Source organism: Sander lucioperca, chromosome 18 (genome assembly GCF_008315115.2).
Source record: "Sander lucioperca isolate FBNREF2018 chromosome 18, SLUC_FBN_1.2, whole genome shotgun sequence".
NCBI classification, from domain to species: Eukaryota; Metazoa; Chordata; class Actinopteri; order Perciformes; family Percidae; genus Sander; species Sander lucioperca.
This window is the reverse complement of record NC_050190.1, coordinates 28,048,115-28,071,993: the sequence shown is the minus strand read 5'-3', so window position 1 is coordinate 28,071,993 and position 23,879 is coordinate 28,048,115. Positions and strand designations below refer to the sequence as shown.

Genomic DNA, 23,879 nt, shown 5'->3' with positions numbered 1-23,879 from the left:
GTGTGTGCGTGCGTGCGCAACATGTCTGTCTGTCTGTCTGTCTGTGATGTGGCTGCCCTATGGGCGCCTCCAGGGCTCAGCAAAACCTACTGCCCCCATACTTTCTCTCTCTCACAGACACACACACACACACACACACACACACACACACACACACACACCCCTGAAGGCAGGGCATGAGAGTCCAGGTAGAAGCTGACAGCCCAACAGCTGCAGGTTAGACAGACATGTTGTACACACACACACACACCAAAGGACAAACATGCATACACACTTAAGTAAAGAAATACACACATGAAAGTGCAATCAAGCTCTGCACACACACACAACTCATGTAAACCCATGACAAAGGACACACACACACACACACACACACATACATCATACTGGTGATGTGTACAGCTGGTCCTGACCCCCATAGCGTGCCCCAGTCTAGCCCACCTGTTCACACACACTGTACACAGGCACACACACACACTGTAGACAGACACAGGTGCAATTAAAGCAATTGTGAATGCGGCTCATGATGTGCTCTGTGACCCAGACAGCAGAAGGTCTGCAGCAAAACACACAGGAGAGTGTGTGTGTGTGTGTGTGTGTGTGTGTGTGTGTGTGTGTGTGTGTGTGTGTGTGTGCGTGTGCGTGTGCGTGTGCGTGCGTGCGTGCGCAAAGTTTCATTGAAAGGCCGAACAGAAAACAACTGAATATCTGACACACGGGAGAAAACTGCACAGTGGATAAACCTCAAATACAGTAAAATGTTAGAATAAATGGAATAAAATAATTTGTGTGAGAGTAGAGTTATATATTAACATGAAAGCTGAATATAACAGCATGAAAGAGAACGTCATTATTTAAACATGAAAAGAGCTGAACGGCAAATAAATACCACAAGAGCAGAATACATTTAAGCAACGAGAGGGTTTGATTTAATGTCATTATTGGCACGACAGTGATGCGGCCAGGACCGAGGTGCTGGTTATAATCAAACTTTATTCATATTGTGGGGCAGTTCGCTCTCAAAATGAATAAAAAAGACGATTTCTAGTCCCTCTCTGTTTAGTCAGCCAGCTAACTTAAGCTAACGTTTTGTAGAGATCCTGGGATTTCCCACACTGAAAAATTATCGCAAATATAAACAACAAACTTTAGCTTTACTAGCTGTATCCTGTTATAACTAAGATATCTGCTGAAGAAAATATTTTTTACGATGGATAGATTTAGATACTAAACGACCGTGTACTTCAAACAATAGACGTTTTCCTGTCCCTGTAAAACGTTAGTCAGCAGCTAACTTAAGCTAACGTTATCTTTGTAGAGATCGTGGGATTTCCCAAACTGAATAACTACCACACATAAACACCAAGCTGCTTTGCTAGCTTAATCTTGTTGTATCTGAGATATCTGCTGAAATAAAAATAATGTTTCCATCAACAGATTTAGCTCCTGTACGTCCGCCAAAATCACATTTAGCAGCTATTTTCAAGATAGCGCCAAGTCACCGCCACACAGCTGATCCAAAAAATATCCAGTGAACGTTAACTTCAGAGCGATGTAACAAATAAGTGTTTTAATCCGATGAATCACTTTCTATACTAGTTGGAGAGCTTCTGTGGGTTCCACTGTGCTTCCTGAATTACTTACATGACTACAAATGTTTTTAAACAGTTTTTAAATTCAACTCCGTAATGTTGACACAGAAATGGCGGAGTGATATTTTAAGTCATGCGCCAGGTGTGCTCAAATGGCCCTGCGTGTGCTGTCATGCTGATTTGGTGTTTTACGCCCCCAATGTCGTCTTCCAGGCAGCGCTGCATGGAAAGCACTAGGGTTAGGGTTAGTGGGGGCTTAAAACACCATTGAGCTGCTGATTTGAGCATGTCTAAATGTCAAGTTGACCAATCAGATTGCCTGGTCGGATCTACTTGTTGTATAATTACAATACATTCCAGACGAAACCAGTATAAACAACATTAATAGTCAAAGAGAATCGAGATTATAGCTTCTTTTCAAAGTCAGTAGTTTCCTAAAACAGCTGCTCACTGTAGTTTTTTATAAAACAAATAAATACATTGAATATCTGATACATGGGAGGAAACAGAGAATAGAATAAAATAAACACAACACAGGTAGTTTTAATAGTATATCTGGATGTGGATGCATCTTGAATAGAGTAAAATGTCTTGGGAATATAATAATCAGATTTGTATGAGAGAAAGATCATGAAAGCAATACATGATAAGGCAAAATATAACAGAATGAAAGAGAACGTCATTATTTAATCATAAAAAGAACTGAATGGCTAATAAATATTACAAGAGCAGAATACATTTAGAATATATTACAGAAGAAAACCGGGATAGACAACATTAATAGTCAAAGAGGAGAATCAAAGGTTATTGTTATATGACGTTTTGAAGTTTCGTGGGATTATGGGAGTTGTAGTTTTCATTGTTAAACACCATTGCAGATTAGAATGCATCTGTTCACACACAAGTTTACCCATTCAAGTTTATTCACGTTACGTTTAGTAATGTTTAGTATTCATGTCAATCGAATAAAATAGCTTAATTTACATAATTACGTTGTTGATGAACGCGATATCTCAGGAACGCTTTTAGGGGATCTCTTCAAATTTGGCACAAACGTCCACTTGGTCTTAACCACAAATTGTGTATAAAGATGCATGACGCGTCTCCACTTCCTCCCGCTGTACAAATGTGAAGCCAAAATGCCATCTCGTAATTTTGGAGCCAGAGTCTGCGCAGTAGTGATCGGGCGTTGGAGCCGCGGTATCAAAGTCCCGCCCATTCACCCATCTCAGCCTGTTTTCATAGCATCAAATAACTAATAAAAACCAAACCAATCAGAACTACCTAAGATGACAGAAACCATCTTTGGGAAAAAAAATATTGGATTAGATTAGATAGACTTTATTGATCCTAAATTAGGAAATTTCAGTGTTACAGCAGGAAAAATTTGACATAGCACCAGACGAATGCTTTAATAATGGCTGTTTCGTCAAGGACCTATACAAGGATGGCATATTTGCGTCCTTCACAGAGCTCTCTTCCCTTTATGGTTTGCTGAAGTCACACCTCTTTTGCTTTTTCCAGATTAGAGACTTTGTCAAGAAGACATTCCCCCACTTTCCAAACCACCTCCCTGAAACCCTGACTGACTCCCTCCTGGCGATAGACCCCAACCGAAAAAAATGCGTTTCTGTACTGTACGAGTCCCTATGTTCGGCCTCTTCGAACCCTCGTACTTTGACAAAAGCGGCATGGGAGAGCGGTCTGAACATGACCATTACGGACCAACAATGGGACCTTGCTCTGGCATTGGTTCACTCTTCCTCCATATGTGCTCGTCATCGCTTAATCCAATGCAAGGTCCTTCATAAAGTCCACTACACAAACGCAGAACTGTCTAAAATATACTGCACTGTCCGGGACGCCTGTAACAGGTGTAACCAGTCTCCTGCCAACCATACTCATATGTTCTGGTCTTGCCCTAAATTAACAACCTTTTGGACGAGCAGAGCCTATGACCACATTATGCCCCCTAACCCTTTGTCAGCCATTTTTGGCATTTGCGGCTGGGTAGGGGAATTGAGGAGAATTGACATAGTGTTTTGACAATGTTTCGTTCGCCATGGCCTCTGTTGAATGTCATTTGGTGTGAAAATTTAAAATAAATAGAGTTGGAATAAAATAATGGCTGTTTCAGTTATGTTTCCTATTAAGCAAAGCCAGTGAGTCAACATGAAAAACAGCAAAATGCACTACATTTTTAATTAGTTGAGGAGTGAACAACATTTTAAAAAATCTCTCTTTCTCTCTCTCTTTCTTTCCATCCATCCAGAGACTACCTGTGTTGGGAGCAGGAACCTCCAGGATCCAGCTTTAAGGGAGCGCTCTCCATCTCCCCCCCCTGCTGAGCTGATCTCCCTCCTTGGCTTGGTCTCTCCGACTGCCCCCCCTCCACTCTCTCTGCTCCTGGAGGCCCCCCTCTGATCTCCCAAATCTCACTGCTGGAACCCAACGGATCGTTAAGGAACTGGACTGAAAACTCATCCAGCAGTTTCAGGGTTATACCTAACAGCTGATTTCAACTTTTTCACAGTAACACTGGGCCTGATTTCAGGGTTGAACTTGGACGTTTCTGAGTGATAATGAAGCAGCTTTTAGGGTTGGCCTGAGCATATTTCTGAGTTACACTGTAAACAACACATACGCTTTACGTGATTAAGAAGAAGATTTAACAGCTCAGAAGAAAACAATGTAGTAACAATAAATCCAACAATCATTTAAATGTGATTTACAAATAGTTTTTTTAGAATAACAAATGGGACACTGCAGTATATTGCGTGTGTGAGAGCCAACCGTTTCACAACGGATATGGAGCAGATAAGAAGTGTTAAGCAAAAAGCTATTTGTCGCAGGGAAAGCCCATATTTCTGAAAGGAAGATCACGAAGAAGAATGGATTAGTTTTCAGCAGCTGTAGAGAGATAGTTCACAAATGAGTCAGAAGGTTACATCAAATTGGGCTAAACAGGAAAAAACTCTCCCAACAAAATGGCTTTTTACATCTAAGTGCAGGCAACCCAGAATCATTTTGATCTTTTTATTTTATAAGTGTTTTTTTTTTATATATATACTTTTATAATTTTCTAATATATATTTTGGTGTGTCATGGTTTGGTTCTAAGGCACAGAAGATAGACAATGCCACTTGATAACAACAATTTTGAGTCTGATGAAGCTTTGGATGTGACTGATGTGGAGAAATGGTATTGGACTGACCTGAAATCAGCTGGAATTTACAGATTAACACAAAAATTTACCCTTGAGCTACCTAATGTATTCCCATGTTGATGCTACTTCCTGTTGTTTGCTGGAGGCTGGTTGCCCAAAGAAATGTTAGACGATACAACCCGTTCTCTGTCCCAACTCGTAAAATACTGACGCTTGGTCAGTGTCTCTCAGCGTCAGATACCGATGCAAAAATCCCCCTTTATCATCTGTATGGAACGCACCGGGCAGAGCAGCAGCTCAACCTCGGCGCTGTAAGATGATGTAGTATTAAGAGCGACAACAGTAGAGAGTAGTATGAAAGACCAAAAATCTGCGTTAGGAGGCAGGTTGGGGTGGTGGATGGGTCAAACAACACAGGACTTTCACCCAGGCGTCCGGGGTTTGTGTCCCGTTCTTGTCCCGCGTGTCACTGAAATGTACATTTTGTAACCCCACCCAACATCTTTCCCTAAACCTAACTGTCCTGTTGTTGTGCCTCATGTCAGTTAAACGTACGTCCCGACCCAGAGCGTCAAAAAGTGACGCCAGAGTCCTGACCAAGCGCGTCTAAATATGACGCTAAAGGAGACTTTTTGCGTCAATAACAAACGCCAAAGGCACTGGACCAAGCGTCACTTTGTGACGCTATGGGAGAGAGAATGTGGGTTGAAAGTGCACCATTGCACAAACTCACGTTCATCCATCTTCCTAAACCTAACTGTCCTGTTTGCGTGCCAACTTTTAAATAGCACAACACCTGTCAGTTAAACATACGTCCCGACCCAGAGCGTCAAAAAGTGAAGCCAAGAATCCCGACCAAGCGCGTCTAGATATGACTCTAAAGGAGACTTTTTGCGTCAATAACAAACGCCAAAAACACCCGACCAAGCGTCACCTTTTGACGCGATGGGAGTGAGAATGTGTTGGACGATACAATATACAAAATACTTTACTGTCCCTTTAGGGAAATGTGTTTTTGGACTCCAAGCTGCAGACATAAATAATGCCTTGACAGTTAAAGTATTACGCACACATACCGTAGTAAAAACATATTGCATGTAACACATTTCCCTCACCCAACGTGTCTACTAAGTTACACTACGCCGATTAAGAATGGGGACTTTCATCTTCCTACGTAGCTAGCTATGTACATCCCTGAGTGTGGATGAGATCGACATAGCTGTAAAGGTTGTTGTAAGTCGATTAACACCAATTAAAACTCTTATATTTCCTTTGATTGCAATCCTAGCGACTGCTACCTCAGTTTCCGTGTCCTCTGGAAATGACGTCGGTCGACGAGACTAATTGGTTGAGACAAAACGAGACAAAGTAATCGCCACTCCCATACAGAAATGGGCCGACATTAACACAATATCACACTGACCGACAAACACATTCTCACTCCCAACTTGTCAAATACTTTCGCTTGGTCAGGACCAGGTCTTTAAATGAACTTTTTGGATCACCAGCCAACATGGCTAGTGGATTTTTAAAGTTACCAGCCAATCACATTTTCCGATTTGCCACGTTTGTTACTAACTAACTTCGCTACTTAATTTCAGCCTCTGTTTAGTGTTGAGCTGTTCGTCTTTTCTGTCTCGGAGTAGGTCGTAACCACACTAGGCCCGTAGCCAATGGTTGTATGACACGTCACAACGTAGTGTTCATGGGAAATGTAGGATCGTATCTGCAGCCGGCCGATTCAAACAGACGCAGTGTTATTTGCTTCATTCATCACCGGCCAAATTGGCTAATAACTTTACAATGTTACCAGCCAAAATTAATTTGTATCCGCATTTGGCGGCTTGGCAGTTGTCAATTTAAAGCCCTGATCAGGACCCCTTTGCGTCACTTTTTAATGCTTTGTTTTGGGACCCTACTGGTATCTCCCTGGTGTCATTTTTCAACGTGTAGCGTAAAACCACTTAGCTCGGGTTAGGAAGAGATTGTGGGTGGGGTTAAAAGATGTGAGATGTGTCTGTGAGAGAGAGAGATAGAAAGAGAAAGAGGGAGAGAGAAAGAGAAAGGGAAAATGTGAAGGAAATAGAGACAGAGAAAAGACAGAAGGCAACCAGGAAAAAGAGTGTTTGTGTGTGTGTTTATGTAAGTCATGGACTACAAAAATACCTAAAAACCACAACATTTTACTATAGTTTGTTCCCTTGGCTTCACCTTTTAATGCTCTGTGTTAAACAACTGAGTTAGGGTTAGGAAAAGATTGTGGTTTGGGTTAAAAGATGTATGTTTGATCGACCTACGGAAACAAGCGGGACACGATGGATGTCCTGGTAAAAGTTTACTGTTATTTGACCCAACTGCCTCTAAGCTAGAAGTTTTGGTCTTTATTACTACTCCCTACCATTATCTCTTCTCACTCTACGCCATCTTAGCATGCTGTGTTGGAGCTGTTACTCTACCCAGTGCGTCCCATACAGACGCTATAGCGTGCCTGACCGAGCGTCAGTATGTGGCGAGTTGGAAGTGAGTACGGGTTGGGATGCATGAATGAAACAAAATGGCACTTCAGTTTAACCGGCATCTTTTAAAACCACTTCTGAACATGTTTGTCGTGATAACAGTGAGTATGTTTAAAAGGACACTAATATTCCCCTATTAATACAGGTCATGTAAACAGCATATTTCGTTTGGATATTCCTAATAAGACCTTTTTCCGAATTTAGCATTTTCCAATTAAGATGTGGGATATTCCAGTATTATTCGGGTTTTAGAGGCCTTCTTTGGACATGTATACAGCACATTCGGAATATGCATCTCAATCTGGGTTTTTACAGCAGTTTACGGCCTCTTGCCTGCCTACGGTCAGCTCTGTGTGTTGCTATGGTTGTTGTACACAAACCAACCAGCGCGGTCACACGGTCCAACAAGTCCCCCACCACTGAAAAAAAAATCCTATTTTGCACGGCTACATGTAAACAGGAATATTAGTAGAATATTCACTTTCATTAGCCATTTAAAAAGCTTAGTCGGAATAACGTATTTTTCGGAATAAGAGCAAAACCCAGAATATTATGTGCATGTGAACATAGTTACTGTCTATATTTAGCAATTAAAGCTGTTTAAGGAATTGTTGACCACTAGGGGGCAGCGGGACTCATATACCATGGGCTAATCAAGTTGTTCTGGCTAAAATGTTAGCAAACAGATACCCAGAGATACCCAGAGTCGCTGATACTTTTCTGTTTTACTTAAAGTGGCTATTTGAAACTTTCAATTTGTGTTTTCACCACACCTGCTGTCATGAAGATCTTAAAGGTCATATGGTTGCAAAGAATGTTTTGCTCGGACAGAAAATCATTCAATTACAATAAGAGAATAAGTTACAGATGCATCGTTGCATACGGTAACTTAGTCTACTTTGGGTGGCTCGTGAGCTTAACCTGGTATCACTGTCACTGGGTCACCAGCCAAAGCATTAAGAGATTGTTGTAGCAGCCAACGTAATCTGCCCCAGTATCAGCCATAACTACAACAGATCATTTCTAAAATAAAATTAAACTACAATCAGGCTCAGCGGCGGACTGGGACAAAAATTCGGCCCTGAAAAATTCCGTCCCTTACCGTCCCAATTTCAGATGGGGACATTATTTGCTTTATAATTGCATAAACCAGGCTCACGTGAGATTATGGCACCAGCAGCATGAGGTGCACTTACAGGCTTTCATAATTACATAGTACGCACACTGGAGCAATTCATAACACCTTCAAATAAACTACCATGGCACCATTTTAGAATAGAATGAAGAAGCTTCCATATATAAGAGATATTATAACATACTTAAACACCCAAATCACCAAAGTATGAAGACACAGGGCGGCCTCTAGCTCACCCAGTAAGAGCGTGCGCCCTATGTAGGCTGAGTCCTCGGCAGTGGCCCGGGTTCGAGTCCAACCTGCGGCCCTTTGTTGCGTGTCATCCCCCATCGCTCTCCCCCTTTCCTGTCTATCCACTGTCACTATCTAATAAAGGGAAAAGCCCCAAAGAATAATCTTTAAAAAAAAAATACTCCCAAAACACAAAAGTACGAAGACACAGCAGACCAGTTTTTATTTTGAAAAGTAGAAGCCCGACGGCACCAGACTGGAGGCTCCAGCCTGCAGCCGTACAGTCTTGCATATTTTTGTCAAACTAGTGTGATACACCAGTGTTGCCGCATTTATTTATTTTTTCCAGCAGCCCAAATCAGCCCAAGAGTTCATCGGCCCTTCTGGCATTCGCCAGATTGCCAGTCCACCTATGATCAGGCCTGTATAAAGAAATCTCCTGCTACCCATTACCTGGCTGGATATTCACTAACACAGGCTTTTCCGGTGTTACACTGAAATCTGTGACCCATCAGAATGTGTGCTCTGTAGCGCCGTCTTCCTGCCGTAAACTTCACGGGAAAAATCGGACAAACATTAATAAAAACTGTATGATAATAGCGTTCTTTTCACTGTTAGTCTCGTTTACTGTTACAGGTCATTTATGATCGTCAGATGGAACATTACACAGTTTCAGAAACATAAAAAGTTACATATAGTCACTTTAACATTACGCTATTACACAATTTTGCTTCAGTGCTTTAACTTCTACCTGAAGTCTTACTAGCTGTACATCTGAGTCTGTCATTTAAACAACCAGCAAAGTATTTTTGTTCTTTTTTCTTCACATCATGCCTCACAAACTTCTTCCAGTCTTCTCAGTATTGTTCTGCCACCACTTGGACACAAACACATCTTCAGACAGTTGTGCATGACTCCTTACTGTATCTCATTTGGTAACGCTGCAGTTGTGTACACCCTGTAATCTTATAAACACAATGTTAAAACTGTATGCTGCGGTGTTGCAGCACAAGTAGCATGTGATTTGCTAACAAATAGCATCTGGTCTGTATCTATAGATGATGTCAGTATTCATAATCTGTCACTGTGACAAACTCCGTAGATCTATTTGCAGTTGTAGCTGTGCTAGAAGCTCGTCCACTGTGCTGCAGCCTGTGATTTATATAAACTGTACACAGCAGCACAGCCTCTGTAATCTGGAAAAGTGGACTAAATGTGTATAAACTATCATAGAGAAATATTTAAATGGTGGGAATAACTTGCTGCTAACGGATAAGGAGACATCTTGTCAAGATTTACAGATGCTTTGTTGAGAGATTGAAAAGATTGCGTTAGTGTTAATAAAAGCTACAAATATTAAGATTTGTTAAAAGACCCACTTTTGTTGAACTTTACAGGATACAAAGAGGCATATAAACTGTATTCCACTATTTGTAGAAGCTAAAACTGTAAAAAAGCAAAAGCAAACTATTATCTCAAGCAGTAGTGAGGAAATGGCCTCAAAGGGAGGAAAATTATTACCAGCCATCGTACAAACTGGTAGATTTTGATTTGCCCATCAAATTCATTTCCAGAGTTGATTTTGAGTCAAAACTCAAAAATGTCGAACCTCGAGTGTTTTCCGTCCTCAACGAAACGGTCGTGGTTTTAAACACGTTAGTATTGTTTCCTTTCAGTTCCCGAACAAGAAAAGACTCTTAGTCAGTCCAGTCAGTTTGTATTAACCACTTTGGGGGTAAACTCAACTTGTCCAACTTTATAGGCTAAGGGAGAAAGTATTGTAATATGCTTGGTGAATTCTCTGTAGATCTCATCTCATTTGTGAAGGGCAGGATCAGCACAGTTTATATATACCACCTCATGAACCATTAAAGTGCAACTTCTTTGGTGGTAAATTCTAAATGTTCCAACTTCCTTGTTGATTAGAAAGGACCTGAATGCACCATTAGTTTTCTCTAGAGGCATGGGGTCCTCTGGTGACCTTTTCATTTCGGGGAACCCATGTTCATCCTGCGAGGCTTCAGGTCTTTGTCGGCTGTGTCCTTTGGAGGATGCGCAGTGGTGAAACATTCTGGGTGTCTGATCGTTCCTATAAACTGCTACGCTCGGAGAATTGGTCATGAATTATAGGATGCTGCTAATGTTGTAGTCAAGACCCCCTAAACCCGAGACCAAGTCATCACCGAGACCAGAGTGTATCGAGACCGAGACTTTGAGGGGTTGAGTCCGAGTCAAGACCAAAACCAGAGCAGTGCAAGTCCCACACTGCATGACACGATAAAATGTGGAAAATGCTAACTATAGTCAATCCTGATCAGAAGGATCCACATCCCCATACTAAACTGAAAACAAATAAACTTCTTTTGGTTCAGGGGGCCAAATTGTAATACCAACGATTTGGCTGGCGTCTCCCAGACAGCCAGAGCTTCTATTCCTGTCGTCCGCCTTCACTTTGTTGGGAGTGTGTTCAGGTGGCGGGGAGAGGGGGTTAACAGTAGCACATTTCAAATTAGAAATGAGTTAAGTTATTGATAAGATCCGCATTTATTTTCTCCTTTAGGAGAAAGTTGTCTGTCGAGAAAACAAAAAGGGCAACACAAGGCACATAAACATACAGTTGTTTGATAAAAATGCTATCAACCACAGTTAACGTTCAATAAACCTCACACAAGACCCCGCTATTGGTGGCATTTGAAGCAGGAAGTTATACATCCAATCACAGTTATGATGTTAACACATAAATCAGAGTCAGTTTAGTGATAGCCCTGCAGTTGTGGTTTCGACCGGTCTTGAAATAAAATCCTTTAAAGTCCTCTTTATCTGAGACCGAGACAAGACTTGAGTTAAAATACGGTCGGTTCTGAGACTGAGACCTTCAAAAAGTGGTCTTGGACCCGGAGACCAAGACCGGTCTTGAGTACTACAACTCTGACTGCTGCTATAGCAGTGGATGAAGTCGCTGTGGTCTGAATCAACCCGTTCTCACTCCCACGCTTGGTCAGTGGCTCTCAGCGTCGGACAGTATTAAGAGCGACAACGTAGGGAGTAGTATGAAAGACCGAAAATCCGTGTAAAGAAGGTTGGTTTGGATGGAGAATGGGTCAAACAACACAGGACTTTCACCCAGGAGACCGGGGTCCATGTCCCGTTCTTGTCCCGCTTGTCACTGAAACGTACATTTTGTAACCTCACCCTCAATCTCTAATTGTCACATTCTTGTGCCGCATGTGTTAAACACACATCCCGCCCAGAGCGTCAAACCATGACGCCAAGAGTCCCGACCAAGCCCGTCCAAAAGTGAAGCCAAAGGGCTAGACGCAAGTCCCGAGAGCATCAGATAGTGATGCCAAGAGTCCCGACCAGGCGCATCAAAATATGACGCCAAAGGGCTAGGCGCAAGTCCCGAGAGAGTCAAAAAGTGACGCCAACAGTCCCAATCAAGCGTATCGAAATATGTCGCTAAAGGAGACTTTACGTCAGTAACAAACGCCAAAGGCGCCTGACCAAGAGTCGCTTTTTGACGCGATGGGAGTGAGAATTTCTTGTCTGAATCGATGAAAATAATATTCACACCCATCAAATCAAATGTATCTCTACCTGAGTACATTCTGAACTTCACCTTTCCCCTCTCTGCTGGCAGCAGCGTCTGCCAACTGAGGGTTGAACCATGAGTCCAAAAATGAGAAATAATAAAAAACGAGACAGCATATTTATCTATGCAACACGACCAAAGTTGGCGAAAGCTGAAGCGGTGTTGTTGTGTAGATGTTGGTGAATGTCGGTGGGGACGTGTGGTGTTATTAATACTGCTGTACGTACGTACACGACTGTATCATGTATTGTTTTCTTTTTTTTCTTTTCTAGACAACTTCCTGAAACGATGATTAGCACAGCATTGGCGCTGGGGTTTGGGGATTGGTGTGTGTATGTGAGAGAAAATAGGGTTGGAAATCTTTCAAATATAATTGTGTGCCTTGCTCTACTGTTACTACTTCTACCTTTTTTTTTAAATTATTAAAACCACCGCTTTCCCAGTTAGGTGAAGAAAACATGCAACAAAAAATAAAATGAGAAACAAAATCAGTTTCGAAGTAAGGTTTGAGTTGAGCGTGTGTATATATGTAAAGGTGTGAAACCTTGGTGTACCATGCAGAGGGAGGGATGCTTGGTGTTTGTATTTATTTAACTCTGTATGTGACCTGTGATGTGGAATATCTTTATTATTAGTACTGGCCATAAAGAGCTTGACTGCATGGTTCCTGCTAACTACAATGTAAAACCAACTGTTGACAAATAAACTTAATTTATTGGGGAAAAATCAAATTTAGTTTTATTTTGTGTGCTGTATTTTCTTCATTGTGCCTGTATGGTTTTTAGGCATGGCAGAGATTACGACCTATATTTACGTTTTCAGTGGCGGCGCCCTCTAGTGGCCGCAGTAGTTCTGATGAGAGCAAAGCAGGAAGTAAGGTGACGAAGTATAAGAGCGCCAAATTTTCCAACATGACATCATGATTTCGCGTAAACATACACGCCGACTTCCAAGTGGCGTGTAATCTGTACGCATTTTGAGCGATCCGCGTGTATGTCTACGCTGTATACAGCGGCCGTAAACATACACGCCACTTGCCGTGTTATCGCCACTTGGGGTGTTATCGCGAGAAGAAAGCGACGGTTGACTTTAGAAAAAGTGACACGCGGGACACGATCCCCGGTCTCCTGTAAGTCCTGTGTTTTACCCATCCTCCACCCCGACCAAATTTCACATGCTATCGCAAAGTAATGTAAGTCAACGGAGGCCAAAAGGCATTGATAAACACGTCAATAATGGCATACGAATTGGTGTGTCATACATACACCACTTCATGAGATCAGTCTGAAATTTTCAAAAAACAGGTGAATGGGTCAAATAAACAGAGGACTTTACCCCAGGAGACCAGGGTTCATGTCCCATTTGAAAAGAAATGGAAACAAGTTATTTTTTAACTTAAGGAACGTCACTTTCAGCATCACATGCAAAGTGAAGTAACGTCTCATTTCAACCTGAACCACGTTCTTTTTTCTAAACTTAAAGCTATAGTGCGTAGTTTCTGCCGCCCCCATGAGGAATTCTAAGTAATGACAACAACTCTGGGCACCTCCCCATGATACAAGCTTTCTGTGATTGCGCACCATCCCCACCCGCTCCTCCACACAGTTGCTAGTAGCCAAGGAGGACACGGAGGATTCAGAAGAGGTCATTATCTTCACTTGAGTTTCTGCGCGGGAAAGTCGCCGGAAGACACAATCTTCTGAACATAGTCACACTGAGAAATCCAGAGAGAGTTGTGTGGAGCTGATAGTCTTAATTAGCTTTGTAGCAACTCATTTGGCAACGGCTTGAATGTAACGGATGTTCGTTAATATCAAAAAGTTACGCACTAAAGCTTTAACTAAGTAATTTTGGTGCCTAACATAACTAGTCTACAGAGGTGGAAAAAATACTAAAATATTGTACTCAAGTAAAAGTACCAATACTTTGATGAAATATTACTCAAGTAAAAGTACCAAAACTTTGATGAAATATTACTCAGTAAAATTACCTATCTGAAAAATTACTCAAGTAATAAGTAGTTCATTTAAAATGTAATTTAAGTAAAAGTTTCTTAGTTACATTAAAAAAAAGAACTGTAAAACGGGGCATGGGGGGATCTCTCCCATGTAGTGAAAATAGGACAAGGGGTCATAAATCCCAAAATATTTTGTTTTTAATTAAAGAAAAATCTATACAAATGTATAAACATCTATACAAATGTATATACATGTAATAACATAACACATGTCACACATGACATTTAAGACCCTTAGAAAGGTATAATAAAAGGTATAATTTAGTTCAGACCATCCCATAAAACGTTTTTAAACAATCAATTGAAAGTGAAAGTACCATACATTATTAGTTCTGAGGGCCATCCTTCTTTTCTTCACAAACAAACAGTTATAATGCAAATCAAGGCCAAATCACGAGTTTTGACTCCATAAATGGGTTAGACCCTAATGTTCACAGCCCAGACTAGCAGCTAGCTTCTACACACCTAAGTAGCCCATATGAGCTAATTAGATGTATGTATTTATTTACGATTATGTATTTAGCCAGTCTCCTACATAAGTTCTCCTACGGCAGGGGTGGGCAATTCATTTTCCCAAGGGGCCACATGAGAAACAGGGACTGTTGTGGAGGGCCGGACCAATACATAGGCTAAACTCAATTCTGCTCAATATTAATGTTATGTCAGGCGGCACGTTCTCAAACGTCTCTTTTTTTCTCTGACGCGAAGCCACCCTGAACCTTCTATGACCGCTTTCTCAGAGACTTTGCCGGTCTCTGGTGCCCCAGAGACTTTGCCCTTCCCCGGCGCCCCAGAGACTTTGCCTTTCTCCGGCGCCCCAGAGACTACTCCAGTGACTTTGCCGGTCTCTGGTGCCCCAGAGACTGCCCCAGAGATTTTTCCTTTCCATCGGCCCTCCGAGGAATTCAGCATTCGCAAACGCCCTCCAGAAAGGGTTTCACCGCTGCCACCGGTCTTCAGAGGGGTTCTGCCTTCGCCGCCGGCCGCCAGAGGGGTTACGCCCTCGCCGCCAGAGGGGTTATCCTTGAATCCTCGACGGCCTGTTCGGCCGCCAGAGGGGTTCCATCTTCGCTGCTGGCAGCAGCATTTCAGTCACCAGTTCCCGTTCCACGGTCCTCAGTTTTCACCCCATTGACTCTGCCTCCCCTGGACCCTCTCCGCCCTCCTTGGAACGTTTTGCTTTTCATGGACATTTTTAGTTTTTTGACCTTTTTGGTCATTCCTCCTCCGGTCTCCCTCCGCCCTCCCTGTGTTTTGGACGTCTGGGATCCGTCCCTTGAGAAGGGGGTACTGTGGTGATTGTGTTTGTTTCTGTTTCCTGTTGATTGTGTAGGTTTCTGTGATGATTGTGTAGGTTTCTGTTTCCTGTTTTATTTTGGTAGTCTGGTTTTATGTCTTATGTCCCACTCCTAATGTGTTGCACCTGTTCCCCAGCCCTAGTGTCACCTGTTCCTTGTTTTCTCATTTACCCTGTGTATTTAGTCTCTGCGTTCCCTTTGTCTGTTGTCAGATCATTGTAGTGTCTCCGTGTGTCAGTTTAAGTCAAGTTCTGCGCTCCCTGGTTTTCCTTTTGTCTCAAGTTCCTGGTTTTTGGACTACTTTTGTTTTTTGGATTCCCTGCTCTTTTGTTTGCTCTACACTCTGGAAGAAGTTTTTGCCCTCTGCATTCGGGACACCTTTTGTTGATGTGAACTGTGTTTTTTGGTCAAATAAAATCCTCAAGCTCAACTTTCGCTTGCCTGCTCTCTGCATTTGGGTCCTCTAATTCCCTGAGTTGTGACAGCATCCCTGGATGCGTTGATGCTTTTGCAAAGCTTCAGATGTCCGTGCCCGCTCTGCATCAGTCAAGTTGTTGTATTTCTCTGCATGTTTAGTATCATAGTGGCGATTCAAATTATAATCCTTTAACACAGCGATCTGTTCTCCGCAAACTAAGCACACGGCTTTACCTTTGACTTCAGCTGAAATTTGTGAGGGATAACGGCTCATTCACGTCCATGCTAACGTCTCCCGCTCAGTTCGCGGCTCGCCGACACATCCATGGGTCCGACACATTGCAGTTCTTCTTCTACTTCTTAATTGCGACTTGCAACCAGAGAAGAAGCTGCATACGTTCGCACAAAAAAAAGAATGCCCTGTTGTTGGTGTAGTTGTTCCGGGCGCGATTTGTTTTCTTCCTTTAGATTTTCGTTAGTTGAAGTTTTTTTTTTTTTTTTTTTTCACTCAGAAAAAAAAACTAAAAACTACTAACTACTAAAACTACTTTTGAGCGTACACATGTTCCACCAAAACAAGTTCCTTCCTGAGGCTATTTTGCAGAGGCACCGTGGCTCCGTGCGGCGCCTAGCGCCACCCATGATTTTGATTTTCTCCCATCCCAGAATGCTGTGTGGAATAGCCAGACCCTCATCCGCAGCGCTGTGGAGGAAGGTCTGGCAACGCATAAACAAACTGTGACCGTGAAAAAGTTTTTTTTTTTTAAATATGAACGTCATGTTCTGCGTCATATACCTAACTGGAAGTGACCTAACGTCTGATTTTAACCCAAATAACAATATTTTTCTAAACTTAACAAAGTAGTTTTGGTGCCTAAACATAAGTCTTTATTCTTTACGCAAAGAAGGTTCAGTACTTCACAGAAGAGTCTGAGAGAAAGAACAAAGGAACTAGAAAACAGAAGGTACTTTTTTACTTCTGTTGCCAGGCAGAAAAGGCCTGGTTGTGACAAAACTGAAAGGCCAAAGAGAGAGAGAAAGTGGACATATATTCAATGGGCAAAAACACTTAAAACCCTTAAAATATTCCATTCACATTATATTTACATATGCATTTCATGAAGGACTAGGCTCTTAAGAAAAAGAGATGTTGGATTTTCCCCATCTGGTTCAGAAGCATTATTAGATTAGATTATTCATCATTTAGCTGTATAACCATATCAGTTTCTATCAATGATGTAAATGAAAAAGTTGAAAATTAACAGCAGAAAAAAACATGAATAATCCTGTCTAAAAAATATGTTAAGGCTTATTTTACCAGTTCAAGGTATGTGCAGGGGTGTAGCTCAAAATTCTGGGCCCTGTAGAAAGGCATTTTCTATGGGCCCCTCCCTGCATCCACAGCTATTAATTCTAGCATCTTTTTGGGCCCTCCTCACATGAGGGCCCTGGGTACTCAGTCCCCTTTCCCCCCCCAGTCCGACGCCCCTGGGTATGTGTTGCAATAATCATGCTTTGTAGTTGCCATTTTTTTTTTCACAGCAGATGCCTTGAATCTGTTGATAATTTGTCATAATTGCATGTCTCAATCTGTCTATTTCTTTCCCCAAAACTCACCAGAAGTCATGATTTAAGGGTTTAAAAAAACAAATTGCATTGTATAAGCAGTACTACTTAAGATATATATGTCAAAATAAATATGTACATTGTCCAGAACAAATGCATACATTGTATGTGTTAAAAACCTGTAAACTTTCAGATATGATAACATTTGATAACAACAGGGGAGCTCTTTTTTCAGACTTTTACTTTCATTATGTGTTTCTACACTGTGGAATTTGCTACTTTTACTTTAACCCTCCTTTGACCCATTTTCAAAAAGTTTCTATATCATAAATTTTGGGTTTCTTTCAACCAAATTGTAAAAAAAAATTGAATTTGAGTGTTTTATTCAATTTTATAGCATTTGAAAATAAATTCATAAAAGAATGTCGGAAAAATCTTCAAAAACGCAGAAAAAACAACAACAAAAAACATCAGGAAAAGCAACAAAAGTTTTAAATTTTGACCCAGAAAAACAAAACATTGCATGGTCGAAGGGAAGACAACACAAGGGTTAATGGTTAAGTAAAACTTTTTTTTTTGATTGAGGAAAAACCCACCCCCCTCTGGCATCCATACAGGAAGGGCAGTCAAACAAAGCTGAAGGGAAGCCCCCAAACTTGACATTGTGTCTGAACAGACCTCTGTTACCGACTGAGAAGAGAGAAATAAGATGTAAGTAATTTTACCTTAAGCTATAGTTGATAAGTTACTGTTTGTGTGTCATTATTAATGGGTGGGTTTTACAATAACGCTTTTTGAACAAACTACGCAATAGGGCTGGGTGATATCACTCTGCGCAGCCCTGGCCTCACACACACACACACACACACACACACACACACACACACAGGCTCTCCTACTGCTACAACGCCCGCACCACACCGCTGACATTTGCCTACAATGTTTTAATCATTATTTTTTTATTGTTATTAACACAGCTGTATATGTTGTTAAGCATGGGAGGAAAACCTGCACCAGTAGGCCTACCAGTGTTCTGCTGGTAACTTGTGGCAGCCGCCACAAACACAGAAGAGCAGTAATGGATGCAACTAACTTCAGTTGTGTAGCTGTGTTTCATTAGTGTTTCAACATGCGCTCCTTCTCTAGGAGGCCAAAGGAAGCCTGGCCTCCCCATACAAATATAAAATATAATTTAAAATATAAAAACTGAATTTATGATTCCCACGGTTGTGTGTTTTACAGATTTTTGCCATTTCCCTGTCTGTCTCTCTCCGTCATTGCATTTTATTTGGAGTCTGTTTTAATAAATGTGCTTGTTACATCTCACATGACTTACAACTGAACATTTAGCCCACTTAATAAAAAATACTGACTGAGGGCTTGACTTTATTATTAATTGTTACACAGTTTTAGTGTTGTAGTTTCATGTTATTTTGTGGTCTCATCTCAGCTGAATAAGCAGTGTTTGAGTCTACATCCACTTGCAATTCATCCTGAATGAAAGTCTTTTCCAAACGTTGCATGAATCAAAAATGTAAATATTGTAATGCTGCATTGTGTGAGTACAGATGCTGACTAGTTCTCATTTTCATTTTTAGGATTAACGCTCACACCGTGGTGATCAATTGTGCCTGTACCGTAGGCAGCGGGCCTATAGGATGGTTTGCGTTGGGGGCTGCAGTGGGGGTAGTAGCGTTGGTAGTAGTAGTGAAGAACTGCAAGGTAAGTATGTTCAACAATCTCTCCTAAGGAAGATTGTTTTGTCTGAGAAATTAAAAGATTTCACTATATGTAATCATTGCATTTAAATGTTAAAGCGCATTACACTTCCACAATATCAGTTTAAAATGTCAATAATCCTTTTTTTTTGTTTTGTAGGAAAAACAAAAGAAAAACAAATAAAGGCTGAGTGAAGAGTTCATTCCCCTAAAATGACCTGAAAACCTATCAATGGAAGGAAGATATTTCATGATTTAACCCTCTGAGGTCTAAGGGCATTTTCACACATCTTCTTAAATTCACTTTTTTAAGGATTTTGCATATAACTGATCCCCATGTGTTTAATATTAAAATGTTCAGAACAAACTCAGCTTTCGGTAACACTTCACAATAAGGTAGACATGGTAGTTAATGCTTGGTTAAGCATTAACTACCATTACTGAATGAGTAACTACTCATTAACTAACCATTCGTTCCTCATTCATTTAACAGTACCTACCAGTCTGTTTACCAGTAACTAACATTACTGCTTGAATCACAGTCAATCAGTAACTACTCATTAACTAACCATTTGTTCCTCAGTAACTACCTACATTTTTGTGTACCTTATTGTAAAGTGTTACCCAGCTTTCCATATATTGACGCCCACATTTTTTCTAGAATAATGTGTAAAGAGATAATTTGGCGCTAAAGCTGAAAACGTTGATGTTGGCTTTTTGAAATTCCTTAAATGTCCGTACAACACATCATAAGATAAGGTTTGTTTTCAAAGAATTGTTTCGGTGCTTGAAGTGAGTTTACAAAAGTCTTAGGTTATATATGATTAATATAGTAGATAAATATCAGAAATGAAATTTTGTAACATCGCTTCTTGAGTGGGAGTTTTGTCAAACATCGCTTGGACGTGCTGGTCCTCAGAGGGTTAATGGCTGCTATGAGTTCCTCCACTCCCATCCTCCATCTCCTCTGGGAAAGTACTTCCTCCACTCCCATCCTCCATCTCCTCTGGGAAAGTACCGCCTGAGGGACAGAACCAAAGTTGTTTGTCTTGGTGACAGGAGGTGTTTAAATCCTGACCTTAATAACTTAGAGGTACGCAAACTGAAAGTGCAAGACACTAGACCTCTCAACCTTTGATTTAGTTAGAGCTGTTTAACCCTTTGCTGGTCTTCTCTAGTAGTAGGGCACATTTTGGTTAGTTATCTTGTTTTAAAACTGACTCAACCTGACTGAGCAATCTCTGGCATTTGGTTGAGTACTGCAAAAAAATTCCCAGGATGCACTGTGGTGTTCAGAATGAGATATTTTCAGATGGCTCTGCTGAGGAAGTTATGGGCAGAAAAAAAAAATATAGTGATATAAAGCATACACCCAAACCAGTCTGAGGACTTTATAACATGCCAACCAACAGGTTGAGATGGCCACTGAATGTTATATGAAACTTAATGCCAAACTTGATTGTTAAATATCAAGTTTCCATCTGACCGGCCACATTCATGGCCTGTCAATCACCACTGAAACCACGCCCCTTTCCAAGCTCATATAACTTCGCCCTTCAGGCCTGGGACACTCCTTTTCCCTCCAAACAAAGCAGGCAGAACAAAGAGAGGAGTGATGTGAGTCTCATGGACGTTTTCGTTGTGTAACACTTATATTTGGTCACATTGAATGTTAGATCTGCAAGTTTGATGTATATTGTTTGGTTTATGTTAGACTGCAGAGTGAAATCCTGTTAAGAGTTAAGAGAAAAACCAAGTACAGACTGTGGATGCATTACTGATGTAAGTCAAGCTGAATCCAACCTAATTTGTAATGATTGATTGTTCAAGGCTGTTTAGATCTGTGACATTGTCTTTGTATATTTATTTGTTTAGACAAAATCATCCATCCATTATTCACCTGCAACCACTGTACCACCTTTTCCCTGCACTGACGACAGTAAAGTCTTGGAACCTCACTGGATCCGGTGTTTAAATGTGCACACCACCTCAAAGCTAGCTCTCAGGTCCTCAAAACTCAACATACCTTTCTCATTGAATAGCTGGTCTAAAGTATAAATACCTCTGTCACTCCACTGCTTACAAGCAAAGGGTTTATTACCAGACATTAAGTGTATGTTGTGCCAAATTGGGGTGTTCAAATGCCACTTATTGGTGCAGCATAGTTTCTCCTCCACCTGTTTAAAGTTGGTCAATGTGTTGGTAATAATAGGGCCATAGGCTTGCATACACTTTTTTGGACACACACCTGCAAAGGCAAGGTTTTGCTCTATTTCTCTCCATAGGACTGTAGATGAGGGGTCCATCCACACTCTGAGGGCCCGTAGCTGAAAGGCTCTGTGGTACACTTTAAGGTTGGGGGGGGCCAAGCCTCCCGTGTTTGTGGTACGTTGCAGGGTAGAGTATTTTAGCCTAGGTTATTTATTATTCCAAATATACTGCTGAATTAAGGTAATATGTTACTGTTTTAACAGCTGTATACTACTATCCCTGTATAGATGTGATATGATTTCTATCTTTGTTAAACTTTTTGTGAAACATGAAGAAACACAAACAATGAATGCCATATAATTTATTTTAATATCCAGTTTGACAGTCAGTGATAACGGGAAAAAAAACAGAAATAAACTACTTTAAAGTAGATTTTCTTCTGGGCTAAATGACGTGGTAAGTACTGGTGAAGAGTTCATTCACCTGAAATGACCTGAAAACCGATCAATGGAATGATGACTCAATAAAAAATAAAAACAAAGATGAAAGGTAATCTGTGGTTGTGAAGTACATTATTTGACATTTTTTCGAACTAATAGTTTGCAAATTTATTTTTCCTGGCTGCACTTTGAACACATCAAGCTATTGATACATTTTTAACATATGTGTACCGAGTCGACCGTTCTCTGGGATATGTTTTCATGCTAATCGAACGTGCAACCACACTTCCACGGTAGCATAATGAGGGTCCCCACATGTAAACCGAAGTCGAACGACGAACGCCGTGTTTGAGCTATGTTACTGGTTACTGGTTGCACGGCGTTCGTCGTTCGACTGGTCGTGACTGTTTTCCCAAGATGGCGCCTGCCTGTATATGTGAACGCTACTGTCTTTATAAACTATCTTTTTAATAAACTGTCTGTCCACTTACAAAGTTCTCAATGCTTTGGTTTACATGTAGGGACCCTCGTTATGCTACCGTTGAAGTGTGGTACTATTTTGAGCCTTGTTAGTGGTGTAGAAATAGAGATTTATTTTTACTCTACCAGTGCCCCGAAGGCTAGCGTTGTAAGCTAATCACCAGTTTGCGCTAGCTTGTTTCAAGCTACAGACATATTTGATTAGCATGAAAACATGTCCCAGAGAACGTTCAAATCGGTACACGTGTTATTAACCCCTAGGTTCATTTTGCGCTGGAATTGTCCTTTAAGACTGTAATGTTGGTGCTTACAGATGACACTCCTTTGTCTCACTGTTTTCCAATGGATAATCTTAGCTTCAGTCAGACAAACACCATTCATTTACTATTACAGTAAAATACATCTTATTGTAGGTGAAGATAGTTCATAATGTAATGGCTGCTGTGAGTTCCTCCACTCCCATCCTCCATCTCCTCTGGGAAAGTACCGTCTGAGGGACAGAACCAAAGTTGTTTGTCCTGGTGACAGGAGGTGTTTAAATCCTGACCTTAATAACTCTGGCATTTGGTTGAGTACTGCAAAAAAAATTCCCAGGATGCACTGTGGTGTTCAGAATGAGATATTTTCAGATGGCTCTGCTGAGGAAGTTATGGGCAGAAAGATGATGGATCCAGTTGTGAGACATGCTGCATTTCTGTGTATACATTGCTATGCTGTCAGTACATACATCTGATCTGACATCTGCCTTTTCTGCTCAGTGGAAATCCAGGTTTAATCTTGTGGTCATCCTTTAGTTGTTGGCATAAGTACGAGTTATGGGTTGCTTTTAGCCGTGATGTTGCTGGAGCTGCTCACTAATGTTTTTCCACCTCATGGCACGACTCGACTCAACTTCTTTTTGTTTTAGTTTTCAAAGATTGCAAAGATTTCACAGTCATTATTAACTCGACGACGTAACCTGTCACGTTACGGTATTACCTGCATTTTGCAGGTTGTTGAGAACCCTAAAATCAAAGCTGGCCTTCAGAGGTTTTCCCAAACAACAACGATGTGTCAGGACCCCAATCATCAGAAATGCATCAATAACATTTCCTTGATCTTCCAAAGGATTCGTTTTTTTGCCCTTAATCACACTATTTGTTTTCCTGCGAGCTGCACACACAGGCGGGACGTTTTAACTGCAGAGTAGATGAAGAACAATTGAAAGATGAAGAAAAAGTGATTGGATCGGATGATAAACACACACTTTGGGGATATTACATGACGTTGGATAATGTTTACTTCATCAGAAGGAGGTCAGTTTGTGAAATAGGAAAATGCTGCTTGTGACACCGAGAAGATGAGGAGGAGGATAGGCGGGCGGGCGGAGGAATAGCCTTGATGTGGCGTTCACCTCCGCTGAATGTAAAGGCCAGTGTGCATCACTCTCTCACTCTCACTGCAAATCAATGTGTCCCTGATTGCAGAGACTGTCCTTGATGACATCCTTTAAGGCTGAAC

The 23,879-nt window shown here is 41.2% G+C and overlaps 1 protein-coding gene and 3 long non-coding RNA genes across 6 annotated transcripts in view; 3 read left to right on the top strand and 1 right to left on the bottom strand.

The window, feature by feature from the left end:
* akap6 (A kinase (PRKA) anchor protein 6) overlaps positions 1–3,970 on the top strand; it is a 281,507-nt gene extending 277,537 nt beyond the window's left edge. For all 3 annotated transcript variants that reach the window (XM_031321329.2, XM_031321328.2, XM_035994985.1), the window contains one exon: positions 3,865–3,970. In XM_031321329.2, coding sequence (XP_031177189.1) covers positions 3,865–3,909 — 45 coding nt within the window. In that variant the 3' untranslated portion in view covers positions 3,910–3,970. The remainder of the gene's footprint in view (positions 1–3,864) is intronic.
* Positions 1–10,825, bottom strand: part of LOC116065728 — a 19,254-nt gene extending 8,429 nt beyond the window's left edge. The window contains exons 1-2 of the long non-coding RNA XR_004108796.1: positions 10,709–10,825; positions 377–386 (exon numbers count right to left, since the gene is read on the bottom strand). This is a non-coding gene — a long non-coding RNA (uncharacterized LOC116065728). The remainder of the gene's footprint in view (positions 1–376; positions 387–10,708) is intronic.
* A 7,298-nt stretch (positions 10,826–18,123) lies between these two features.
* LOC116065664 lies at positions 18,124–20,078 on the top strand. Its single transcript, XR_004108784.1, has 3 exons — positions 18,124–18,241; positions 19,129–19,252; positions 19,409–20,078. It is a non-coding gene; the product is annotated as an uncharacterized LOC116065664 (long non-coding RNA).
* Positions 20,079–20,111: 33 nt separating this feature from the next.
* LOC116065665 lies at positions 20,112–21,206 on the top strand. The gene is made up of 2 exons (XR_004108785.2): positions 20,112–20,865; positions 20,963–21,206. It is a non-coding gene; the product is annotated as an uncharacterized LOC116065665 (long non-coding RNA).
* The last annotated feature ends 2,673 nt before the right edge of the window (positions 21,207–23,879 follow it).